Genomic DNA, 25306 nt, shown 5'->3' with positions numbered 1-25306 from the left:
CTGGTACGTGGATGTGTATCAGTGCTTTTCCTGACAATATTGCCCACCAATTGAACTGACAAACATTTTTCTTTCCTCACTCAAGGAATCCCCATGAATTGAGTGACTCTTTCCCCTTCAATTACCCTGAAAAATAAGTTTTTGAGTTATCACTGGAAGTACAGGATATAAATGTTAATCAAATAACATGTTTCTATGGAAAGTGTTTCATGTCTTGGTCCTGGAGTGACCCATGCTGCTGCAGGTCAGTTTGCGTAGGGCAAGGAGAATTATAAAGACTGAAGCAACGAGGCATTTCCCCCGAATACAGGTGTGACTCACTACCAACAGAATATTAATAGTAAATGTGTAGGAAGTTGAAACATTGTCCCTCTAAAAATATATACAGATGCATAAAATCAGCAGCAAAGCCAAAATTAAATGGAAAAATCTAAAACTGGACAAAAGTGATTGTAGGTCTCAGGCCTACAATAATTGATCTACAAGGGCCATAGATATTGTGCTGCTCATCATAGATGGACCAATAAATTACATAGGAATTCAGAAGCAACCACTTTCCCCAGAGAGTGGTGAGAATGTGGAACTCGCTATCACAGGGAGTGGTTTAAGTGACTAGTGTCGATGTATTTAAGGGGAAACTAGACACGGAGATAAGGGAGAGGGTCATTGAGGGTTACAATAACTGAGTTAGACGGGGAACGATGACAGAGACTTGGAACCCTAACACCTGGTTTGGACAAGCTACCGTTAGAACATTCCAGATTTCAGGGCACAAACAGTTGACGACATGGCTATGGTTTGTTAATTTAAAAGCTGATGTTGTATATTGCACCCATTCCAAATAACCAACACTCGGAAGGAATGTACTTCCCTATCTCAACGTGAAATGGATGACACATTAGAATGGTACAATCTGGAGTACATCATGTCCCAACAATCCAGCACCATGGGCTCACTCACTGGGTCAGAGTACGTGATCCCGTCGTCTCCTCCCTTATCCCTCTGGTGGCTCCCTCCTACTTACCCCATCCCCGCACCTTATTTCCCATCACCCATTTTGGTAACTCCCCCCTCCCCATTACTCATGCCCTCCTCACCCCACAAACCCCTCCTACCCCACCAATCCCTCCTCCAGCTCCTCTTCCCTTCCCCTCCTCCCACCATCTCCCCATCCCACCTCCCCGTCCCCCCTCCCCCTCCTCTCCCCCCTCCCCCTCCCCCTCCCCTCCCCCCTCCCCTCCCCCTCCCCTCCCCCTCCCCTCCCCCTCCCCCTCCCCTCCCCCTCCCCCTCCTCTCCCCCTCCTCTCCCCCCTCCCCCTCCTCTCCCCCTCCCCCTCCTCTCCCCCTCCCCCTCCTCTCTTCTCCTTACCCCAGTCCTCGTTGCTCAGCAGCTTTTCGGGGAAGAAGCGACTCTCCAGCTCACTCACTAAATCCGTCGCCATGACGCTTCTAGCGAATGAATGATAACAACAAGAATCAAAAATTTCCAATGATATCTCCAACACGAGGATTAAAATCAGGCGGCTGCCCCGTCACTCGCTCCCACCGGCTCCAACTGCCGACACAACTGCCCAGAGCAACCTCACTTCCGCTGGGTCCAAGATCACTCCCGAGGCTCCGCCCCGGAATCCCAATGCGTCACAGGGTTTTCGACCAATGTTTCCCGGCTCTCCAGAAACCCGCCTCCCGCACTCTGACTGACAGGCACTTTGACCAATCCGCTTTCAAACTCCCCGGAAACCGGTAATCCTCGCTCAGGGTGACAGGAGAGACAACCAATCACCTTCCTCAGCCCCGCCGCCCTTTGTCTGTGTGACAAGTGCGCCGACCAATCCGCTTCTCCATTCCCCGGGACACCACTTTCCTCAGTCAGTGACAGACGCAAACAAGGTTGGCGGGATTATTTAATTTGATTTATTATTGTCACATGTATTAGCAAACAGTAAAAGGTATTGTTTCTAGCGCGCTATACAGACAGAGCACACCGTTCACAGACAAGGAAACGAGAGTGTGCAGAATGTAGTGTTACAGTCAGAGCTAGGGTGTAGAGAAAGATCAACTTAATGCAAGGTAGGTCCATTCAAAAATCTGACAGCAACAGGGAAGAAGCTGTTCTTGAGTCGGTTGGTACGTGACCTCAGACTTTTGTATTTTTTTCCGGACGGAAGAAGGTGGAAGAGAGAATATCTGGGGTGCGTGGGAACCCTTATCATTGGGCCCTTCACGCCGGCGGGATTCTCTGGTCCAGCCAAGAGCGCAACGCAGCTCACGGGTTTTCCGCTGGCATGGGGTGAAGTCAATGGGAATTCTCATTGACAGCGGCGGGACCAGAGAAACCCGCTACTAGCAAACAACATGCCACACCGACCAGTGGGAAACAATTCAGCTCAACATGTTGAGTTTCTGCTTCTTGGATTTAATGATGAACTGTGGAATCTTTGAGAAAAACTGTTTCTATTCCAGTGATTCTCAGATTGTTTTGTTTGAAGAATCATTTTACAAATGTAGTGGAGCCCCCAATGTAAATTATAATTCTATATAATAACCACAATATAAGAACATAAGAACATAAGAAATAGGAGCAGGAGTAGGCCATCTAGCCCCTCGAGCCTGCCCCGCCATTCAATAAGATCATGGCTGATCTGACGTGGATCAGTACCACTTACCCGCCTGATCCCCATAACCCTTAATACCCTTACCGATCAGGAATCCATCCATCCGCGCTTTAAACATATTCAGCGAGGTAGCCTCCACCACCTCAGTGGGCAGAGAATTCCAGAGATTCACCACCCTCTGGGAGAAGAAGTTCCTCCTCAACTCTGTCTTAAACCGACCCCCCTTTATTTTGAGGCTGTGTCCTCTAGTTTTAACTTCCTTACTAAGTGGAAAGAATCTCTCCGCCTCCACCCTATCCAGCCCCCGCATTATCTTATAAGTCTCCATAAGATCCCCCCTCATCCTTCTAAACTCCAACGAGTACAAACCCAATCTCCTCAGCCTCTCCTCATAATCCAAACCCCTCATCTCCGGTATCAACCTGGTGAACCTTCTCTGCACTCCCTCCAATGCCAATATATCCTTCCTCATATAAGGGGACCAATACTGCACACAGTATTCCAGCTGCGGCCTCACCAATGCCCTGTACAGGTGCATCAAGACATCCCTGCTTTTATATTCTATCCCCTTCGTAATATAGGCCAACATCCCATTTGCCTTCTTGATCACCTGTTGTACCTGCAGACTGGGCTTTTGCGTCTCATGCACAAGGACCCCCAGGTCCCTTTGCACGGTAGCATGTTTTAATTTGTTTCCATTGAGATAGTAATCCCATTTGTTATTATTTCCTCCAAAGTGTATAACCTCGCATTTCTCAACGTTGTACTCCATTTGCCATATCCTCGCCCACTCACTCAGCCTGTCCAAATCTCTCTGCAGATCTTCTCCGTCCTCCACACGATTCACTTTTCCACTTATCTTTGTGTCGTCTGCAAACTTCGTTACCCTACACTCCGTCCCCTCCTCCAGATCATCTATATAAATGGTAAATAGTTGCGGCCCGAGTACCGATCCCTGCGGCACGCCACTAGTTACCTTCCTCCAACCGGAAAAACACCCATTTATTCCGACTCTTTGCTTCCTGTCGGATAGCCAGTCCCCAATCCACTTTAACACACTACCCCCAACTCCGTGTGCCCTAATCTTCTTCAGTAGCCTTTTATGGGGCACCTTATCAAACGCCTTTTGGAAATCCAAAAACACCGCATCCACCGGTTCTCCTCCATCAACCGCCCTCGTCACATCTTCATAAAAATCCAACATGTTCGTCAAGCACGACTTTCCCCTCATGAATCCATGCTGCGTCTGATTGATCGAACCATTTCTATCCAGATGCCCTGCTATCTCCTCTTTAATAATGGATTCCAGCATTTTCCCTACTACAGACGTTAAGCTGACCGGCCTATAGTTACCCGCCTTTTGTCTCCTTCCTTTTTTAAACAGCGGCGTAACATTAGCCGTTTTCCAATCAACCGGCACTACCCCAGAATGCAACGAGGATGAACAGGATCCATCCGTTTACCGCTGGCAGGAGGCAGGGAGACGGTGTGAAATTATGGGATGGATCTGTTAGTGATCTTTAACCCCGCAGATTGTTAGCGGGGCCGAGTTTTTCCCATCGTTATTCAATCCCGGACTGAAGATGGGAAAGATTCTCTCAGTGAAAGTGCGGGTGAAAGTGTGGAGATGGGCCATGTTGCCTGCATTGTAAAATGACAGCTGTCCACCCTCATAGTCCAGGAGAACCCCGATCTTCCGCACTTTCACACACGGGATGAGGCGGGTCTCAGAGGGGGAGGTGAGGGCAAAATAACCACTGGGATCAAGTCCCACAATCCAGAGTCCGGATTCAGGTATCAGGGCGAATCTCTCTTTCCTGTTCACAGACTCTCGGGCCACTCCCAGAATCCACCCTGTCCTCTCCGTAACCTCCACCTCCCAGTAATGTCTCCCTGACATAAATCCCTCTGATCCCAGGACACAGAGACCGGGATCAAACCTCTCTGGGGTGTCAGGGAGCTGCTGCCATTTGTTTCCAAGTTTCACACTGGTCCGGTCCTCAGACAGGATGAGCTGGGGATGCGCTGTGTTCGGATCCAGAGTCAGAGAGGCTGGAGCTGGGGGAAAAGTTAAAATAACACAGTCAGTGATTCAGAGAGAGAGAGTGGGGAGGGGAGAGAGTGTGAGGAGTGAGGGAGAGAGGAGAGGAGATTGTGAGGGGGTGGGGAGAATGAAAGGTAGGAGAGAGGGAGAGAGAGAGAGAGAGAGCAAGAAAGTGATAGGTGCATGGTTAGACAGGGGAAGGGGAGAGGAGTTCGAAGAGAGCAGAAAGGAGATTCAAAGAGAAAGGTAGAGTGTGAGTGATAGGGAGGGAAAGAAGAGAGGTGGAAGGGTGCAATTGGGACAGAAGAAAACAGGACGGCAGTGAGAGGGAGTAGAGGGAGCAGGAATGTAAAGAGGTAGAGTGAGAGTGGGATGAGGGAGAGGGCAAATCAGAGTGGGAAGGTTTGAGAGTGTGCAACATAGAAACAGGAGTAGGCCATTCAACCCCTCAAGCCCGCTCTGCCATTCCATAAGCTTATGGCTGATCTGTGGCCTAACTCCATGTACTTGCCCTAGGCCCATATCCCTTGATACCCTTGTGTTAAGTCTGAGACCACCGGGGGGTGGGGGGGTTTGATCCAAGCAACTCACATTACAGGCCAGCCACAGGAACAATAAGGTTTATTGTAGAACTGTTATATTCGTACTCCAGCCCTCAACAGTTGTCGGGCGGATTCCCAGGGCAGGTCACCCCTTGCCCCGGGTCACCTGACCCATCCTCTTAAAGGGGCGATGCCCCGCATATGTAACACAATGCTCAATTAAAAAAGTCTATCTCAGACTTAAAACTAACAATTGAACTAGCATCCACCACCGTTTGAGGAAGAGAGTTCCAAGCCTCCACCTGCTCTAAATGTTTTCTAACATCTCTCCTGAACAGCTTGGCCCTAATTTTTATATTCTGCCTCCTGGTTCTGGAGTATTCAATGACTGGAATCAATTTATCCTCATCCGCCCTGTCGTTTCCTGTAAATATTTTGTAGACCTCTATCAGATCACCCCTCAACCTTCTGAATTTGAGTGAAAAAGGCCTAAATTGTCTAATCTGTCCTTATAACCTAACCCCTGAAGTCCAGGTATCATTATTGCAAACATGTGTTGAACTCCCTCCAGGGCCAAAACATCCTGCCTAAGGTAATTAGAGTTTTGTACAGCTGCAGCGTAACATCTGCATTCCTGTACTCCAGCCCTTTAGATATGAAGGCCAGCATTCCGTTGGCCTTCTTGACTATTTTCTGCACCTGTTTGTGACATTTTAAGGAGTGATGCACCTGAACCCCCCAAATCTTGTTGGACATCCACTGAATTTAACTTTGTGCCTTCTGAAAGATACCCTTATCTATCATTTTGATTCATACTGGATAACCTCATGCTTGCTTATATTAAATTCCGTTTGCCACAGCTTGGCCCATTCACCCAATCTATCAATATCGTATGATAATTTTATGCTCTCCTCAACACTGTCTACAATGCTGTCCAATTATGCATCATCTGCAACTTTGGACACTTGAATTTTTATGTCATTATCTAAGTCATTAATGAATATTGTTAATAACTGAGGTCCCAAGACAGTTCACTGTGGGACACCACTAGTCACATTCTCCCAATTTGAACGAGATTATGAGCAAAAGAGCAGATGACAGAGATTGGGAGAGTGGGTGAGAAAGAAAGGGCAGCATTTCGAGAGCAGCTGTGGGAAGCTTGAGAGAAGGAGCTGGATGGGTAGAGAGTTCAGGGTGGCAGAGAGAGTGGGAGTGCATTTGAGAGAGAGCAGGAGGGTGAATACAGAAGTGGGAAAAAGAGAGAGGGGAATGGTTAATGAGAGCACGAGTGTGGGAGAGAGAACAGAAGAGTGAGAGAGAGAGAGTGGGAGAGAGGAGAGGGTGTGGAAACGAAAGCAGGAGCAGCAGGGGAGAAAGTGGGGGAGAGGGAAAAGAGAGAGAGAGTCAGAGGAGGGGAGGGTGAAGAGGAGGTACAGGAGACAGATGAGGGAAGGGGAAAGGAGAGGAAGTGGAGAGAGAGATGTGTAGATGGAAGAGAGAGTGAGAAGGGGCAAGAGGAAAAGTGGTTGGAGCACAGGAATACAGAATGGGAGGGACAGATGAGTGTATAGCCATGAAACTGTGTGATTGTGGTGAAGGGAAGCGAGAGATTGTGGGAAATATTGAGCAAAGAAGGAGAGAGGCAATTAAAGAGGGAGAAAGAAAGGGAGAGTGGAAGGTGAGAGTGGGGAAAAGAGGAGAGAGAAAATAGGAGGAAGGAAGGTTGGAGGGAAAGAGGGAGAGATGTGAGTAGAGGAGAGCGTAAGTGACAAGAAGTGGAAGGAGAGAGATAGCAGGGTGGTGGGAGGGAGAATTTAAGAGAGGGAAGAAAGACTGCGAAACGAAGAGCAGAAGGGAAAAGTCAAGGTTAAGGAGAGAGAGAGAGAGGGAACAGAGCTGGAGGAGAGAAAGGTGGAGAGAGCGGGTGGGAGGTGATATCTCTGTCAAGCATCACGTAGATGTCACTACAGATTATACACAATCCGAGTCTGTATGATATCATACAATATATCAATTCCAAGAACAAAATAATTAGGAACAAGAGTAGGCCATTCGGCCCCTCCAGGCTGCTCCACTATTCAATAAGATGATGACTGATCTGATTGAACATATTCAGTGATCCAGCCTCCATGGCTCACTGAACATAGAACATAGAACAGTACAGCACAGAACAGGCCTTTCGGCCCACGATGTTGTGCCGACCTTCATCTGAAACCAAGATCAAGCTATCCCACTCCCTACCATCCTGGTGTGCTCCATGTGCCTATCCAATAACCGCTTAAATGTTCCTAAAGTGTCTGACTCCACTATCACTGCAGGCAGTCCATTCCACACCCCAACCACTCTCTGCGTAAAGAACCTACCTCTGATATCCTTCCTATATCTCCCACCACGAACCCTATAGTTATGCCCCCTTGTAATAGCTCCATCCACCCGAGGAAATAGTCTTTGAACGTTCACTCGATCTATCCCCTTCATCATTTTATAAACCTCTATTAAGTCTCCCCTCAATCTCCTCCGCTCCAGAGAGAACAGCCCCAGCTCCCTCAACCTTTCCTCATAAGACCGACACTCCAAACCAGGCAGCATCCTGGTAAATCTCCTCTGCACTCTCTCCAGCGCTTCCACATCCTTCTTATAGTGAGGTGACCAGAACTGCACGCAATATTCCAAATGTGGTCTCACCAAGGTCCTGTACAGTTGCAGCATAACCCCACGGCTCTTAAACTCCAACCCCCTGTTAATAAAAGCTAACACACTATATGCCTTCTTCACAGCTCTATCCACTTGAGTGGCAACCTTTAGAGATCTGTGGATATGGACCCCAAGATCTCTCTGTTCCTCCACAGTCTTCAGAACCCTACCTTTGACCCTGTAATCCACATTTAAATTTGTCCTACCAAAATGAATCACCTCACATTTATCAGGGTTAAACTCCATTTGCCATTTTTCAGCCCAGCTCTGCATCCTATCTATGTCTCTTTGCAGCCTACAACAGCCCTCCACCTCATCCACTCCTCCACCAATCTTGGTGTCATCAGCAAATTTACTGATCCACCCTTCAGCCCCCTCCTCTAAGTCATTAATAAAAATCACAAAGAGCAGGGGACCAAGCACCGATCCCTGCGGCACTCCGCTAGCAACCTGCCTCCAGTCCGAAAATTTTCCATCCACCACCACCCTCGGTCTTCGATCAGATAGCCAGTTACCTATCCAATCGGCCAACTTTCCCTCTATCCCACACCTCCTTACTTTCATCATAAGCCGACCATGGGGGACCTTATCAAACGCCTTACTAAAATCCATGTATATGACATCAACCGCCCTACCTTCATCAACACACCTAGTTACCTCCTCAAAACATTCTATCAAATTTGTGAGGCACGATTTGCCCTTCAGAAATCTGTGCTGACTATCCCGGATTAATCCGCATCTTTCTAAATGGTCGTAAATCCCATCCCTAAGGACCTTTTCCATCAATTTACCAACCACCGAAGTCAGACTAACCGGTCTATAATTACCAGGGTCATTTCTATTCCCTTTCTTAAACAGAGGAACAACATTTGCCACTCTCCAGTCCTCCGGCACCATCCCCGTGGACAGCGAGGACCCAAAGATCAAAGCCAAAGGCTCTGCAATCTCATCCCTCGCCTCCCAAAGAATCCTAGGATACATTTCATCAGGCCCAGGGGACTTATCGACCTTCAGTTTATTCAAAACTGCCAATACATCCTCCCTCCGAACATCTATTTCCTCCAGCCTATTAGCCTGTAACACCTTCTCTTCCTCAAAAACATGGCCCCTCTCCTTGGTGAACACTGAAGAAAAGTATTCATTCATCACCTCGCCTATCTCTACTGATTCCATACACAAGTTCCCACCACTGTCCTTGACCGGCCCTAACCTCACCCTGGTCATTCTTTTATTCCTCACATAAGAGTAAAAAGCCTTGGGGTTTTCCTTGATCCGACCCGCCAAGGACTTCTCATGTCCCCTCCTAGCTCTCCTCAGCCCCTTTTTCAGCTCATTCCTTGCTAACTTGTAACCCTCAATCGAGCCATCCGAACCTTGTTTCCTCATCCCTACATAAGCTTCCCTCTTCCTTTTCACAAGACATTCCACCTCTTTTGTGAACCACGGTTCCCTCACTCAGCCATTTCCTCCCTGCCTGACAGGGACATACCTATCAAGGACACCCAGTATTTGTTCCTTGAAAAAGTTCCACTTTTCATCAGTGCCTTCCCCTGACAGTTTCTGTTCCCATCTTATGCCCCCTAATTCTTGCCTAATCGCATCATAATTACCTCTCCCCCAATTGTAAGCCTTGCCCTGCCGTCCGGCCCTATCCCTCTCCATTGCAATAACAAAAGACACCGAATTGTGGTCACTATCTCCAAAGTTCTCTCCCACAACCAAATCTAACACTTGGCCCGGTTCATTTCCCAGTACCAAATACAATGTGGCCTCACCCCTTGTCGGCCTATCCACATATTGTGTCAGGAAACCCTCCTGCACACACTGCACAAAAAGTGCCCCATCCAAACTATTCGACCTACAAAGGTTCCAATCAATATTTGGAAAGTTAAAGTCCCCCATGACAACTACCCTGTGACCCCCACACGTATCCATAATCTGCTTAGCAATTTCTTCCTCCACATCTCTATTACTATTTGGGGGCCTATAGTAAACTCCTAACAACGTGACTGCTCCTTTCCTGTTTCTAACTGCAGCCCATATTACCTCAGTGTGCATATCCCCCTCAAAGTGCTTTTCCGCAGCCGTTAAACTATCCTTGATTAACAATGCTACTCCTTTACCAGCTTCCCTACACTTACTGAAACATCTATACCCCGGAACGTCCAACAACCATTCCTGTCCTTATTCTACCCACGTCTCCGTAATGGCCACAACATCGTAGTCCCAAGTAGCAATCCACGCCCCAAGTTCATCCACCTTGTTCCGGATGCTCCTTGCTTTGAAGTAGGCACACTTCAACCCACCTTCCTGTCTACCGGTACCCACCCTTGACCTTGATACCTTCCCCAATACCTCACCACCCTCAACACTGACTTCCGGACTACAACTCCTTTTCCCACTCCCCTGACAAATTAGTTTAAATCCCCCTGAAGAGCCGTAGCAAATTTCCCTCCCAGGATATTGGTGCCCCTCTGGTTCAGGTGCACCCCGTCCTGTTTGTAGAGGTCCCACCTTACCCAGAACGTGTTCCAATTATCCACGTATCTGAAACCCTCCCTCCTGCACCATCCCTGCAACCACATGTTTAAGTGCACTCTCTCCCTGTTCCTCAACTCGCTATCACGTGGCACCGGTAGCGTACCAGAGATGACCACATGTTTTGTCTTTGCTCTCAGCTTCCAGCCCAGCTCCCGAAATTCCTGTTTTAAATCCCCGTCCCTTCTCCTACCTATGTTGTTGGTACCAATGTGTACCACGACTTGTGACTGTTTCCCCTCCCACTTAAGAATCCGGAAAACACGGTCCGAGACGTCACGGACCCTGGCATCCGGTAGGCAACAAACCATCCTCGAGTCTCTTTTGCTGCCACAGAACCTCCTATCTATCCCTCTAACTAACGAGTCCCCAATAACTATTGCCCTCCCGCTCTCCTCCTTACCCTCCTGAGCCACAGGGACGGACTCAGTGCCGGAGATCCTCTCACTGCGGCTCACCACTGGTATGTCGTCCCCCTCAACCGTATCCAAAGCGGAATACTTATTGCTAAGGGGAACGACCACAGGGGATCCCTGCACCGACTGCTTCTTCCCAGCCCCTCTCACCGTCACCCATCTATTTTCATTCCGCGGAGTAACTGTATCCCTGAAGCTTCTGTCTATGGCCATCTCTGCATCCCTAATGATCCTAAGTTCCTCCAACTCCAGCTCCAGTTCCCTTACACGGTTTTGGAGGAGCTGCAGATGGATGCACTTCTCACAGGTATAATCAGCAGGGACACTGACGTCGTCCCTCACCTCGAACATAGTGCAAGAGGAACATTGCACTGCCTTCACACCCATCCTCTCTAGATACCTTGCCAGTACCAGGTAGAAACAGCAAAAAATGAATTAACTCACCCCTGCTCGCCCTTTCTGCCTAAGCCCTGTGAGCCAAAGCCCTACAGCTTTCACTCTGCCTCCTGCGCACTCTGCTGCCCGCTAACGACGCTGCCCGCTCAAAAGTGTGGCCTACTTTTAAACCCTCCAAAACCTTCCCAGACTCCTGCTGGGCCCACTTCCTGGTTTGAAAAAAACCTCCGATTTTTTTACACAAATTTAACTTAAAATAAATAAATAAATGTAGTGAACAAACAAACTGCCTTCTCCTCAGCCTGGTCCTGTGGAACACTGGGGCAGAGAATTCTAACACAAATCACCCTCTGATAGAAAACAAAATCTCCTAATCTCTGTATTAAATGGGAAATCGCTAATTTTTCAAACTGTCCATTGTATTTGACTCCTTTACAAGGGAAACATCCACTCAGCATCAATCCTGTCAAGTCCACTCAGTGTCTTATATGTTTCAATAAGACCACCTCTCATTCTCCTAAACTTCAATGGTTGTTGGCTCAACCTGCTCAACTATTCATCATAAGATAACCCCTTCATCCTAATCAGTCTCTGGACTGCTTCTAATTTAATGGTCATTTCTTCTTTTACGTGTTAATGATTTGGATGAGGGAAGTGAATGTACTATTTCCAACTTTGTCGATGACACAAAAATAATGGGAAGGCAAGTGGCGAGGATGACACAAAGGGTCTGCAGAGGGATATAGACAGATTAGGTGAGTGGGCAAAAACTTAGCAGACAGAATATAATGTAGGAAAATGTGTAATTATGCACCTTTTTAGAAATAATAAAGGAGCTGAATATTATTCTTATGGACAAAGACTGCAGAAAACTGCAGCACAGAGGGATTTGGGGGTCCTTGTGTTTAAATCACAGGAAACTAGCATGTAAATTCATCAGGTCATAGGGAAGACAAATGGAATGTTGGCATTCATTTCAAAGGGAATGAAGTATAAAAATAGCGAAGTCTTTCTAGAACTTTACAAGGCACTACTGAAATCACACCTGGAATGCTGTGAACAGTTTTGATCTCCTTATCTAAGAAAAGATATACTGACATTGAAGTTAGACCAGAGAAGCTACGCTTGATTGACTTCAGGTTTGGAGGGATTTTCTTATGAGGTGAAGCTAATAGTCTGAGCCTGTACTCATTGGAGTTTAGAAGAATGAGAGGTGACCTTATTGGGACATATAGGCTATAGGGGGCTTGACAGCATAGATGCTGTGAGGGTTGTTTCCTCTTGTGGGAGAGTCTAGAACCAGAGGGTGCATTCTCACAGTAAGGGGTCAGTAAGGACAGAAACAGGCTCTTTGGTCCAGCTAGTCTGTGCCGACCAGGTTTCCTAAATGCAACTAGTCCTATTTGCCTGCATTCAGCCCATATCCCTCTCAACCTTTCCCATCCATGTACCTGTCCAAATTTATTTTAAATGCTTTAATTGTACCTGCCTCTATCACATCCTCTGGCAGTTCATTCCATATATGCACCACCCTCTATGCGAAAAAGTTGCCTCTCAGGTCCCTTTTAAATCTTTCCCCTCTCAGCTTAAATTTTTGCCATCTAGTTTTGGACTCCCCTACCCTGGGGAAAAGACCTTGACTATTCACCTTATCTATGCCCCTCATGATTTTATAAACCTCTATAAGGTCATCCCTCATCCTCTTACGCTCCAGGGAAAAAAGTCCCAACCTATATGTTCAAGTCTGAGATAGACAGATTTCTAATCAGTAAGTGAATCAGGGTTATGGAAATAAGGTGGGAAAGTGGAGTTGAGGATTATCACATCAGATCAGTCACGATCTCATTGAATGGCAAAGGAGACTTGATGGGCAGAACGACCTACGTCTGTTGCAATGTTTAATGATTTCATGATCTTATGTAAGAAGACCAAAATAGTACAGACTAATCCAGATGCAGCCTCACTAAGACCCTATACCCCTACAGGAACAATTTCATATTTTTATACTTGATTCTCCTTGCAATAAACACCAACGTGCTCTTTATATTCCTAAAGACTTGATGTACATGCAGACTAACCTTTTCTGATTTGTGTACCAGGATAGCCAGATCGCTCTCTACCATAGAGTTCTGCAGTTTCTCTTGGTACGATGGCAGCCAGACCACAAATTTGTTACGATCTTGGGTGAATCCTCCATATTGGGTTATGTTTGAGTAGGAACAATCTATTTTTTTTGTTTGTAGACGAAACTAGAAATCGTAGTTACTCATTAAGAATGTAAAGCCATAAGTTTCCATAAATTGAAAGAAACAGAATGATTTTAGGGGCAGCATGGTGTCACAGTGGTTAGCATTGCTGCCTCACAGCTTCAGGGACCCAGGTTCAATTCTGGCCTTGGGTGTCTGCCTGTATGGAGTTTGCACATTCTGCCTGCGTCTGTTTGGGTTTTGCTGGGTGCTCTAATTTTCTCCCACAGTTCAAATATGTGCAGGTCAGGTGGATTGGCCATGCCAAATTGCCCTTAGTTTGTGTGTGAGTGTGTGCCCTATGATGGACTGAAATCCCATTCTGGGTGTACCCTGCGTAACAACCAGTGTCCATTGGGATAGCGTCGGACTCCCCGGGATTAAGTGGTGAAGTGAAGAATAATTTTACTATTCAAGAGTCAACAAAATAAAAATCAATATTACATATCTTATACTCTACCTTAAATAATTAACATGGGGTAAGCATGAATTAACAGGAAAACTGTGGCCAAACTTCATAGAATCATAGAATCCCAACAGTGCAGAAGGAGGCCATTCAGCCCATCAATTCTGCACCAACCACGATCCCACCCAGGCCCTATTCCCACAATCCCACATTATTTACCCTGCGTATCCCCTGACACTCGGTCAATTTAGCATGGCCAATCAACCCACACATCTTTGGACTGTGGGAGGAAACCGGAGGAAACCCACGCAGACACGGGGAGAATGTGCAACCTCCATACAGTGAGGCCAGAATTGAACCCATGTCCTTGGCACTGTGAGGCAACAATGCTAACCACCCACTGTGTCACCATGCCGCCCCGATGTTAAATGACAGACATAATCAAGGCAGAACCCACAAACTTTCTCAGTATTCTGCCCAAATCTCAATGATCACCATCAAAAACCTCCCATAAATAATGGAGGCTCAAGGGAGTGGTGTTAAGACGAATTGCAAGATATTCTTAGCCTTGTCTTGCTTTTAAATATATTTGTAATGAATGAATGGGATTTAAAGTAGATAAATTCTCTCAGATTTGGTGATCTCTATCTCAGATGCTGAAAAAGGTGACTGTAAAGAAGGTAGATGCACTGCTGGACATTTGTCAAAATTCTACAGACTCTGGAATCGTTTCTGCAGATTGGAAAGTGGCAAATGCATCTCCAATGTTTAAGAGAGGAGCTCTATGCCTGAACTCTGCTGGGATGAGTGTTCTTGCCAATCGTGTAACTAAGAAATTAAAGAGGGTTTCGAAGTAAACATGGAGGGTGAGAGATCAACGTTGAGTAGATGTGACAAATCCAGAGGTAGATTCATGGCAGGAAAGCATTGTAATAGTATGGGAAATGAGGATCATAGAATAACAGGAATTGACAGAGAGATAAAACCTAAGAATACACCAACAGTCAAGATGAGAGGGTAGAAAGATAACAAAAAGATAAAAATAAAAGCTCTGTATTTGTATGTACACAGCATTCATAACAAAGTAAACAAGTTGATAACACACATTGAAGTAAATAAATATGATCTGATAACATTACAGATACCTGACTGCAGGAGGAAAGGATAACATTCAAGATAAATGCCATCCAGGAAGAATAGAAAGCTAGGTAAAGGTAGAGGGGGTAGCACTGTTTACCAAGGATGGTGCAATAGCTGGAGATGACGTTGGTTCACAAAATTAAAGTTAAAGTTTATTTAGTAGTCACAAGTATACTTACATTAACACTGCAATGAAGTTACTGTGAAATTCTGTGAAATTAAGATGTAGAATTGGTTTGTTTGGAGATGATGAATAGTAGGGGAAATAAGCCAATAGTGGGAGTGGTGTACAAGCCCCCAACATGACCCACAATGTACGTCATATTCACCAGAAGAAACACTGAGTGCCTGCACCAAAGGACTAGCCCAAGATTTATACCGCAAACAACATCAATAAAACAGAAAACTTCATCATTATCACAATACTGTTACTGGGATCTTGCTGTTTGGGGATTGGTTTCTCATTTCTTACCTAACAGTAGTGACTGTTCCTAAAAATATTCATGTTTTGGGTCACACTGCAGGATTGAAGGCAACTTTTAAGTTCAGGATCCATTTTTTCCCTATTTTTCAATGATTTATTTGAGACCAGGAGGTGAGTTATTTTTCTTACTGCTACTCGCCACTCCCTTTTCTCTCTCACCACCATTGTATATTCATTTCACCCCCACCCCATTCACCAGAGGATGATTAATTGTCTCCTGTCCCCTCCTCGGGATCCACAGAGTATCTTCCCACTCTGTAAACCAGTGGGAAACTGGACAGTGATATTGTTCTGAAGATCAGCCCTCAGAATGGATTGGGTCTCGAATCAAATTCATAGAGCGAACTCACTGGTTCACTCCCTCAATGGAGTCACTCAAAAAGTCAACCTCACTCAATCCAAACTGCCCTGTCACCCTCCCTATTTTAGAATTAAAGCTGTACCTACTTTGATCTAGACTGTGACTGTGTTAAATCTGTGGATGTTAATATTCTCCCTTTTATTCTGAACCTTGAACACTTCAATATGGTCACCACACACCTTTCCTTATCCAGCGCAGACTCGCACTTTCTTCAGCTCCTCCTCTCGAGTAAAGTGTCCAATGCCAGCGAACAGATTATCTGTCGTTTAGCACTTGCTCTCTAATGCTTGGATGTCTTTCTGGTAAACGATTATGAAAAATGTTACCCAGATTGACAGACGGGACAAATCCTGTCGCCAAGAGCAATTATATTTCACACCCCGAAATTCGTGCTCTATTAGTCTGGTTATACAGATCCCTTCACTACTTTGACACACAGGGCTGATGGCTTCAGACACATACCCAGAGGAACATTCAGAAAGTAAAGTATGAGGAGGACGTGATTCCAGAAATGAGTTTTTAATCTGGGAACATGGAGCCAGTTTCATTTCTTCACAACTCGAATTATAATCAGGAAAATTATGAGATTTACCGGGGTTAATGGAGTTGATCATTTCTCTCCACGCTGTGTACTGTAAAGGACCTTTGTACTTCCCGATAGACAGGGCAGCATCAGATATTGAGTGGGTGCGATTCTTCTCACTAATCCTGTAAAGAAAAAAAAGCTAAAAATTTGTCTTTGTTAGAAGATTTTAGAACTTACTTAAATGGTCAAGTTTTCAGCATTTTTGATGATGGAGAGAAACAAAAACAAAGTGAAATGTTTATCTCGTTTTTCTAACTGAGAAATGGATAACTTCGAAATTCAAGGACAAACAATGGAAACACCCATGTCCTGAATAAGGTTCAATACCTGATCACAGATTAGTTACCGGGATATCTGCAGGAAGTGATTAACATTCAGCCTGTCCACTTGCTGTATTATAAACAAAGTTTGTAGAACAAAGACAAAGGCTGAAAACATCCCAAAGCTGAATATCCAATTCTGCAACTCCTGGACCCCACAACTCTCCCAGAATCCTGCTCTCCTCTACTTCCGGCACCTTGAACAACTCTGATTTCAGTCACTCCCCCATTGGGAGCTGGACCTTCAGCTGCCGAGGTCCTGGAATTCCCTCCCTGATCCTCTCTATCTCTCTACTTCTCTTTCCTCCTTTCAATCGCTCTCTGAAATCCACCTCCAGCATCCGGATTAATATTTCCTTATTTGGCTCTGTGTAAATTTACTTTATAACGCTCCTGTGAAAATCCTTAAGATCTGATATTAGATTAAAGGCGCAATATAAATAAAATGTGTTTGCTGTTGTGGTTGTTAAGGACACAGAGCCAGTTTATATTTAGTATAAAATTAGAATCCGTTTCTCCTTTAACGTGAGACTTTCTCGGGTTGGTCAGGCTCCATGCAGGGACATTGGATGACCCACTCCTTGGACCAACACACGACGGCGCAGAGTCGCTGAGCAGAAACTGATAGCCAAGTTCCGCGCACACGCGGACGGCCTCAACCGGGATATTGGGTTCATGTCACACTATTTGTAACCCCCACAGAGTTTCACTGGCTGTCTTGTCTGGAGACAATACACATCTTTTTAGCCTGTCTTGATGCTCTCTCCACTCACATTGTTTTGTTTCTTAAAGACTTGATTAGTTGTAAGTATTCGCATTCCAACCATTATTCATGTAAATTGAGTTTGTGTCTTTATATGCTCTGTTTGTGAACAGAATTCCCACTCACCTGAAGAAGGGGCTTGCAGCTCCGAAAGCTTGTGTGGCTTTTGCTACCAAATAAACCTGTTGGACTTTAACCTGGTGTTGTTAAACTTCTTACTGTGGCCACTCCTTGGAAACATGGATCGTGTGGCTCTCTCAGGGTCAGTGGGAAGGTCACAGACACTAACAGCCAACATCAGGTAAGTGATCACTTCCGGCCTGGGAACCAGGTTGTATTATTTACACTTCACCCAGTTATTTATTACAATATTAGAGAGCAGTTATGTCAATTCACTGCAATAAAGGGCGGTTATTATAAAACTCTCGTCCGTGAACTGTACGCCGTATTTTCGTGGCCCGATGAAGGACTATTTAATGTTGTGCCAACAACCATAAACCATAATAACATTTGACTGATTTTATTTACCAAACTGCAGAGTTTCAGTTAAGAACATGTCCTACCTTCTCTTCCGACAAACTGGCTCCTGAAAGAAATGAATCAGGAACAGTGAGGGTGACAGTAACAGATTTCAGGAGCAGTTAGATGAAATGAGCAGACTCAGAGCAGATGAGATTTCACACGGAAGTGTAAAATGATGCATTTTGGAAGAACGATTGTGGGGCGTGAAATAAACTGGAACTAAGCATCAGACACAATTATTGGCTGGAATTTCACTATCCCGCCCGCCACGGGAATCGTAGAGGACGGGACACGGACCATGTAAAGGTCTGTTGACCTCGAGTGGGATAATCCATCCTTGGAGCAAGCGCGGCCGTAAATTCTCGCCCAATGACTCAGACATCCACATATTCACAATATGGAACTGGAACTGGATTGCAATGGGAGTTCCAGGAGAAAACTAAAAATTAAACTTGGGAAACAAGCAAATAATTACAAAGCAAGGATGAAGATCCTGAGAAACTACAGACAATGTTCGTTCAGAGACAACAGGAAAACCGTTCAGGAAGGGACATCAAATTCTGCTCAGTTCTGTAACTATTTTTTAGTAAATTCTATATTAATTTCTCAGTCATTATCAGTTATTTAGTGACTGTGTGAAGTTTCCCTGAACTGAGCCGCAATATATTCCCTCACCTTCAGAAATATCAGCTCGTCTTTTTGCTCCATCTGTTTCTGTAACTTTGAGAGTTTCTCCTCAATAGAATTTAAATTCTCCTGAATCTCTCGAAGCTTTCTCTCCATTGGTTCCAGAATCCTCTCCTCTTCTTCCCTGAGATCTCTGAGTAAACGCTGCTCTTTCTCAGTGAGAATCTGGCGCATTTTAGTGAACTCGGATGTGATGTGGCTCTGCAGACTGCTCGACTGTTCCTGCCCAATGAAATGTGAAACATAATTAATGTCCCGCGATAAAGTGAACAAAACTAACCGAGATCCCAGAAAACCAGCACAGGGAGATCTTACCTTAACTTGAGAAATATTCCATTTCTGTTTCTGATTCGTTTCGAGAACCGCCGATTTCTTCTCTGTGAGAGAATCGAAGGAAGTTTTCACCCGATTCTGGGATTGGGAGAAAACAATACGGAATGAATGCATTGGTACGTCACATTGCAGTCAAATAATCCATTAATAAAATGTGTCCCCTTTACCTTGTATTTTTCAACAGCTTCTTTAATGGGCAGGAAGCGGTGATCTCTGTGTTCCCGCGAATCTCTGCAAATCAGACACATCAATTTCCTGTCAGTCTCACAAAACAGCTTCAGTTCTTCCTGATGTTTCTCACAGTGAAGTTTTCCCTCCTTCTCTTTCAGATTCATCTTCAATTGTCGAGCTTTCTCGGCCAGATTCGCTAAGGCCCGATTTATCCTGAAGTTTCTTTCCGGAAACTCCTCTCTACATTCCGGGCAGGAGTTTATCTCCTTCTTTTCCCAACACTGGGTGATACAGGAGCGGCAGAAATTGTGTCCACACTCCAGCATGACCGGGTCGGTGAAGAAATCGAGACAAATCGGACAAATTGCCACCTCGGCCCAACTCTCTGCATGTTGGCTGGTAGCCATGTTCACACTCTGCTGAGTTCAAACTCCTTTCAGTTTCGATGTTACTGCCGCACATCCTCAGTTCAGTAAATTCCCCATTATCCACGAGGTTACACTCTCGGGATTTTCGCACTGAAGAAATAAACTGGAGCAACCTAAAGAATAATGAAGGGAAATAATGGGCAGGCAGGGGCGTTAGTGGTATTGTTGCTGGACAAGTAATCAATGATCCAGGGTATTGCCCTGGTGATCGGCTTTCGAATCTCTCGACGTGGCAGAGTTTCACCAGAGGGTTCATAATCAGCAGTGAGTTTAGACTGGAGGAAACTGCAATGGAATCTCGATCAAACCCATCCCCACTTTCACAGTAACTTCATTGCAGTGCTAAAACACTATCTCTTTCTAAATTCCCCGAAACAAAACTCGCTCCCTGTCTGGGTTCAATTATTATTATTTTTTATTTCAAAAATATACTTTATTCACAAAACAAAACTCTCCAATAAAACATTGCAAAATGACAGATCCAAAAGTCATAGACAGTGCAAAAAAGAATCATTTTTACAGTACAACACAGTGCTTATTTACAAAACATTACATTTCGTTTCTTAAAACTATATACATGTGTCAGAGTCTGGGTTCAATTATTTATTTATTCATTCATGGGATGTGGGGGCCGCTGGCTGGGCAAGCATTACCATCCTCGAAGGTAATGTAAAGTCAACCACATTGCTGTGGATCTGGAGTCACATGTTGGTCACATTAGGTCAGGACGGCAGGTTTCCTTCTTTGAAGGACCTTAGTGAAGCAGATAGGTTTTTACTACAATCGACAATTATTTCATGGCCATCATTAAGAATTTTAAGTCCAGTTTTTAAAAATTGAATTCAAATTTTACCATCTGCCGTGGTGGGATTCGCCGGGTCCCCAGAGCATTACCCTGGGTCTCTGGATTGCTAGTCTAGGGACAATACCTCTACATCACTGCCTCCCGCTGTTTACAGTAAGAGTGTTAACAACACCAGGTTAAAGTCCAACAGCTTTCGGAGCGCTGCTCCTTCGTCAGATGGAGTGGGAATGTGCTCTCAAACAGGGCACAGAGACACAAAATCAAGTTACAGAATACTGATTAGAATGTGAATCCCTACAGCCAACCAGATCTTAAAGATACAGACAATGTGGGTGGAGGGAGCATCAAGCATTAATGTTGGATTTATGTCACATTATCAGTAACCCCCACACCTTGCCTCCTGGACTTGCGGGCTGTCCTGTCTGGAGACAATACACATCTCTTTAACCTGTGCTTAATGCTCCCTCCACCCACATTGTCTGTATCTTTAAGATCTGGTTGGCTGTTGGGATTCGCATTCTAATCAGTATTCTGTAACTTGATTTTGTGTCTCTGTGCCCTGTTTGAGAGCACATTTCCACTCCATCTGACGAAGGAGCAGCGCTCCGAAAGCTAATGGTATTTGCTACAAAATAAACCTGTTGGACTTTAACCTGGTGTTGTTAAAAGTCTTACTGTGTTCACCCCAGTCCGACGCCAGCATCTCCACATCCCGCTGTTTACACAGAGAGTGGTGAGAATGTGGAACCCGCTGTCACATGGAGTAGTTGAGATCGAGAGAGTTGATGTATTAACAGGGAGGCTTGAAATCCAAAATTACTTTAGACAGCATAGAATGTATGTGGAGCTTGTTTTGTGTCTGTTTGGAAAAAAAAGTTTATTTTCGGAAATAGAATTTTGAGGTCTGTGTATTGAAGTCTCAGTAAGAAGTCTCACAACACCAGGTTAAAGTCCAACAGGTTTATTTGGCAGCACTAGCTTTCGGAGCCTCAAGCTTCTTCTTCAGGTGAGTGAGGACTTGTGTTCACAAACAGGGCAGAGAAAAAAGCACAAACTCAATTTACAAGATAATGATTGGAATGCGAATCTTTACAGGTAATCAAGTCTTAAAGGTACAGATAATGTGAGTGGAGAGAGGATTAAGCACAGGTTAAAGAGATGTGTATTGTCTCCAGCCAGGACAGTTAGTGAGATTCTGCAAGCCCAGGCAAGTCGTGGGGGTTACAGATAGTGTGACATGAACCCAAGATCCCGGTTGAGGTCGTCCTCATGATGTCTCAGACAGTGCTGCCCTCCCAGTCCCTGGTAAAGAGGAAGCACATCACAGGATGTGGGGGCAGGACTGTGGGACAGACCAATGGACAATGGGAGGGAGTGAAACGACATCCTATTGGTGTTGAACTTGAAGAAGAGTTTCCCGTTACACTCGCTAATCCGACAAGGAAAACCGCAGGTTGTGAAGTTTTGAGATAAATCATATAAATAAACAGATATTTCAGTGAAGTTGGGAAAATGTAGAAAAAGGCGGCAGAGTGAAGTGGAGACATCGATGTTGATTGGAAACAAATGTCTTTGTTTATTGCAGAGATATTGTCTTTGATTCTAGTGTAAAATGTTTCATATTTCTGACAATGTTGAACATTGGGTTTTATTGTTACTGCCTGGGTGTTAAACAGCGTCTGTGTGGAGCACAGAAAGGGCAATCTGTCCTGGGGGACATGGACACCCCTTACACAGCCCAGCGGAATTTACTAACATTCATTTCAACACAAGGAAAATCTGGCAAGTTTCTGACATTTGTGACAATTTCCCGATTTACAGCTCCTGTACCTGTGAGTAATCCATTGCGGGTGCAGTAAGTTTCTGGGATGGGTTGAGACTCTGTGTGAACTCAAGTCTTTCATTGTTACAAAGCGCACTGCTGCCACCTGCTGACAGAATCACAGTGCTGCAGGGAATAATTCCCCATTAAAAACGGTCCAAAAAGTGAGGACTCTGATCTCTGAAGGTGAACTCATTTGCTGAACAGAATGGACTACTTCTGTGTTGTATCAGACTGGGATTGTTACATATTCTTAGACTTTGACCTGATCAAATCCGGATTCACAAATTCGATTCACTCAATCCCATTGTTTGGCGAGATGTTCCCTGAATATTAGTGAGAAAGATTGTCTGGAGAATGTCACATTAATATTCAACATTCTCTGGAAAATACTTACGAATTAAGATTCTGGAAAAAAAAATATACGCTGTATTCAGTTGGGTTTGAAATCGACTCTATAAATCAACATGTTTGTCATCACGGCATTGTTGCGTTAACAGTGAGATTTAACAACAAAACTGATGGAGAACAAGCGATCGGAGAATTTAAGATCTGAACAGGAGCGCTGTCGGCCTTGGGATCAAAACTCTGGCTTGTGCAAGTCAACTCCAATCTACTGCACTCTGCATTAGTTTGCCGGTTTATCTCTCAGTGCTAACTGATGTCTTTGTTTCTAAAATGTCATCTACACATCTCTTTCAAACAGCCGTTTATGCACAGCTCTGGTAATGCAGTGTTCGTTGTTCCTGTCAGGAATTAGGAATATTGTCATTCTGCCCTTTCCAGCCTTTCATCCTCAGCATTGAATTCAGGGACTTCAGATTGTGACCACAGTTACCATTCTGCTGTAACCATTAACACTGCTCTCGACCCATCCGATGCTCGGGGGACTCAGTTTCGAATCGCACCAGTGGTTTTGTTATCAGCAGTGAGTTTTGACTGGAGGAAAGTAGAATGGAATCTCGATCAAACGCATCTCCACTTTCCACTGTCTAAATTCCACGGAACAAAACCCGCCCCTCTCTGGATTCAGTTTATTTTATTCGTTCGTGGGATGTGGGGTCGTTGGCTGGCCAAGCATTTATTGTCCATCCCCGAAGGTATTTCAAAGTCAACCACATTGCTGTGCAGAATGTCGTGTTACGGTCATAGCTAGGGTGTAGAGAAAGATCAACTTACTGCAAGGTAGGTGCATTCAAAAGTCTGACAGCAGCAGGGAAGAAGGTGTTTTTGAGTCGGTTGGTACGTGACCTCAGACTTTTGTATCTTTTTCCCGAAGGAAGAAAATTGGAAGAGAGAATGTCCGCGGTGCGTGGGGTCCTTAATTATTCTGGGTTTTCTGAGGCAGCGGGAAACATAGATAGTGTCAATGGATGGAACAGGGCTTTGCGTGATGGATTCGGCTTCATTCACGACTTTTTGTAGATTATTGCGATCTTGGACAAAGCAGGAGCCATACCAAGCTGTGATACAACAATAAAGAATGCTTTCTATGGTGCATCTGTAGAAGTTGGTGAGAGTTGTAGGGGATATGCGAAATTTCCTTAGTCTTCTGTGAAAGTCGAGGCGTGGGTGGGCTTTCTTAACAATAGCGTCGGCATGGAGGGACCAGGACAGGTTGTTGGTGATCTGGACACCTAAAAACATGAAGCTCTCGACCATTCTCAAGTCTAGTTTTTCTTTAAAAAAATAATTAAAATTGCACCATATGCCGTGGTGGGATTCGCCGGGTCCCCATACCATTGCCCTGGGTCTCTGGATTGCTAGTCAAGAGAAATTACCACTACGCCCACCACTGCTTCCCGTTCTTCTACGTTTTGATAGCTTTTGCTTGGACTTTAACCTGGTGTTGTTAAACTTCTTACTGTGTTTACCCCAGTCCAACGCCGGCATCTCCACATCCCGTTCTTCACACAGAGAGCGGTGAGAATGTGGAACTTGCTGTCAATATCGAATGGTTAATGTAGAGAGTTGATACATTGACAGGGAGGTTTGAATTACAAGATGACTTTCTACCGCACAGAATGTATATGCAGCTTGTTTTGTGTCTGTTTGAGAAAATTGAGCTCATTTTCGGAAATAGAAAAATCCAGAGATATTCAAGCTCGGTCTCGGGGATTTTGGGGTCTGTGTATTGATCTCCTAGACAGCGCTGCCCTCCCAGTCCCTGGTAAAGAGGAAGCCCATCTCAGGGTGTGGGGGGAGGACTGTGGGACAGACCAATGGGAAATGGGAGGGGATGAAACGACATCCCACCGGGATTGAATTTGAGAAGTTTCTGCCTACACTCGTGCTCATCCAGCAAAGAAATACACAGGCTGTGAACTTTTAGGATACATCAGATTTATTCACAGATATTAACAGAAGCGTAAAGGAGAACATGCCCCTGTCTACATCAACGGGGACGAAGTAGAAAGGGTTGAGAGCTTCAAGCTTTTAGGTGTCCAGGTCACCAACAACCTGTCCTGCCTCCACCCCCTCCCCCCCCCCGCGCCCCTCCACCCCCCCACTCTCCCCCCTGCCCCCCGCCCCCCCCATCATGCCGACACGATAGTTAAGAAAACGCCTCTACTTTCTCAGAAGACGAAGAAAATTTGGCATGTCAGCTATGAATCTCACCAACTTTTACAGATGCACCATAGAAAGCATTCTTTCTGGTTGTATCACAGCTTGGTATGGCTGCTGCTCTGCCCAAGACCGCAAGGAACTACAAGAGGTCGTGAATGTAGCCCAATCCATCACGCAAACCAGCCTCCCATCCATTGACTCTGTCTACACTTCCCGCTGCCTCGGCAAAGCAGCCAGCATAATTAAGGACCCCACACACCCCGGACATTCTCGCTTCCACCTTCTTCCTTCGGGAAAAAGCTCCAAAAGTCTGAGGTCACGTCCCAACAGACTCAAGAACAGATTCTTCCCTGCTGCTGTCAAACTTTTGAATGGACCCACCTTGCATTAAGTTGATCTTTCTCTACATCCTAGCTATG

General features: G+C 45.3%; 1 protein-coding gene across 1 annotated transcript; it reads right to left on the bottom strand.

The window, feature by feature from the left end:
• Positions 1–4125: 4125 nt before the first annotated feature.
• Positions 4126–19671, bottom strand: LOC144496794 (zinc-binding protein A33-like). Its single transcript, XM_078217340.1, has 6 exons — positions 19261–19671; positions 19076–19171; positions 18749–18982; positions 18115–18137; positions 16475–16590; positions 4126–4673 (listed from the first exon to the last, which is right to left on the bottom strand). Exons 1-6 carry the CDS (start codon positions 19669–19671, stop codon positions 4126–4128), a joined length of 1428 nt encoding a protein of 475 aa, XP_078073466.1.
• Positions 19672–25306: the final 5635 nt, after the last annotated feature.

The sequence above is a fragment of the Mustelus asterias genome, chromosome 8, assembly GCF_964213995.1.
Source record: "Mustelus asterias chromosome 8, sMusAst1.hap1.1, whole genome shotgun sequence".
Lineage (NCBI taxonomy): Eukaryota > Metazoa > Chordata > Chondrichthyes > Carcharhiniformes > Triakidae > Mustelus > Mustelus asterias.
This window is presented reverse-complemented; position numbering and strand designations above follow the sequence as displayed.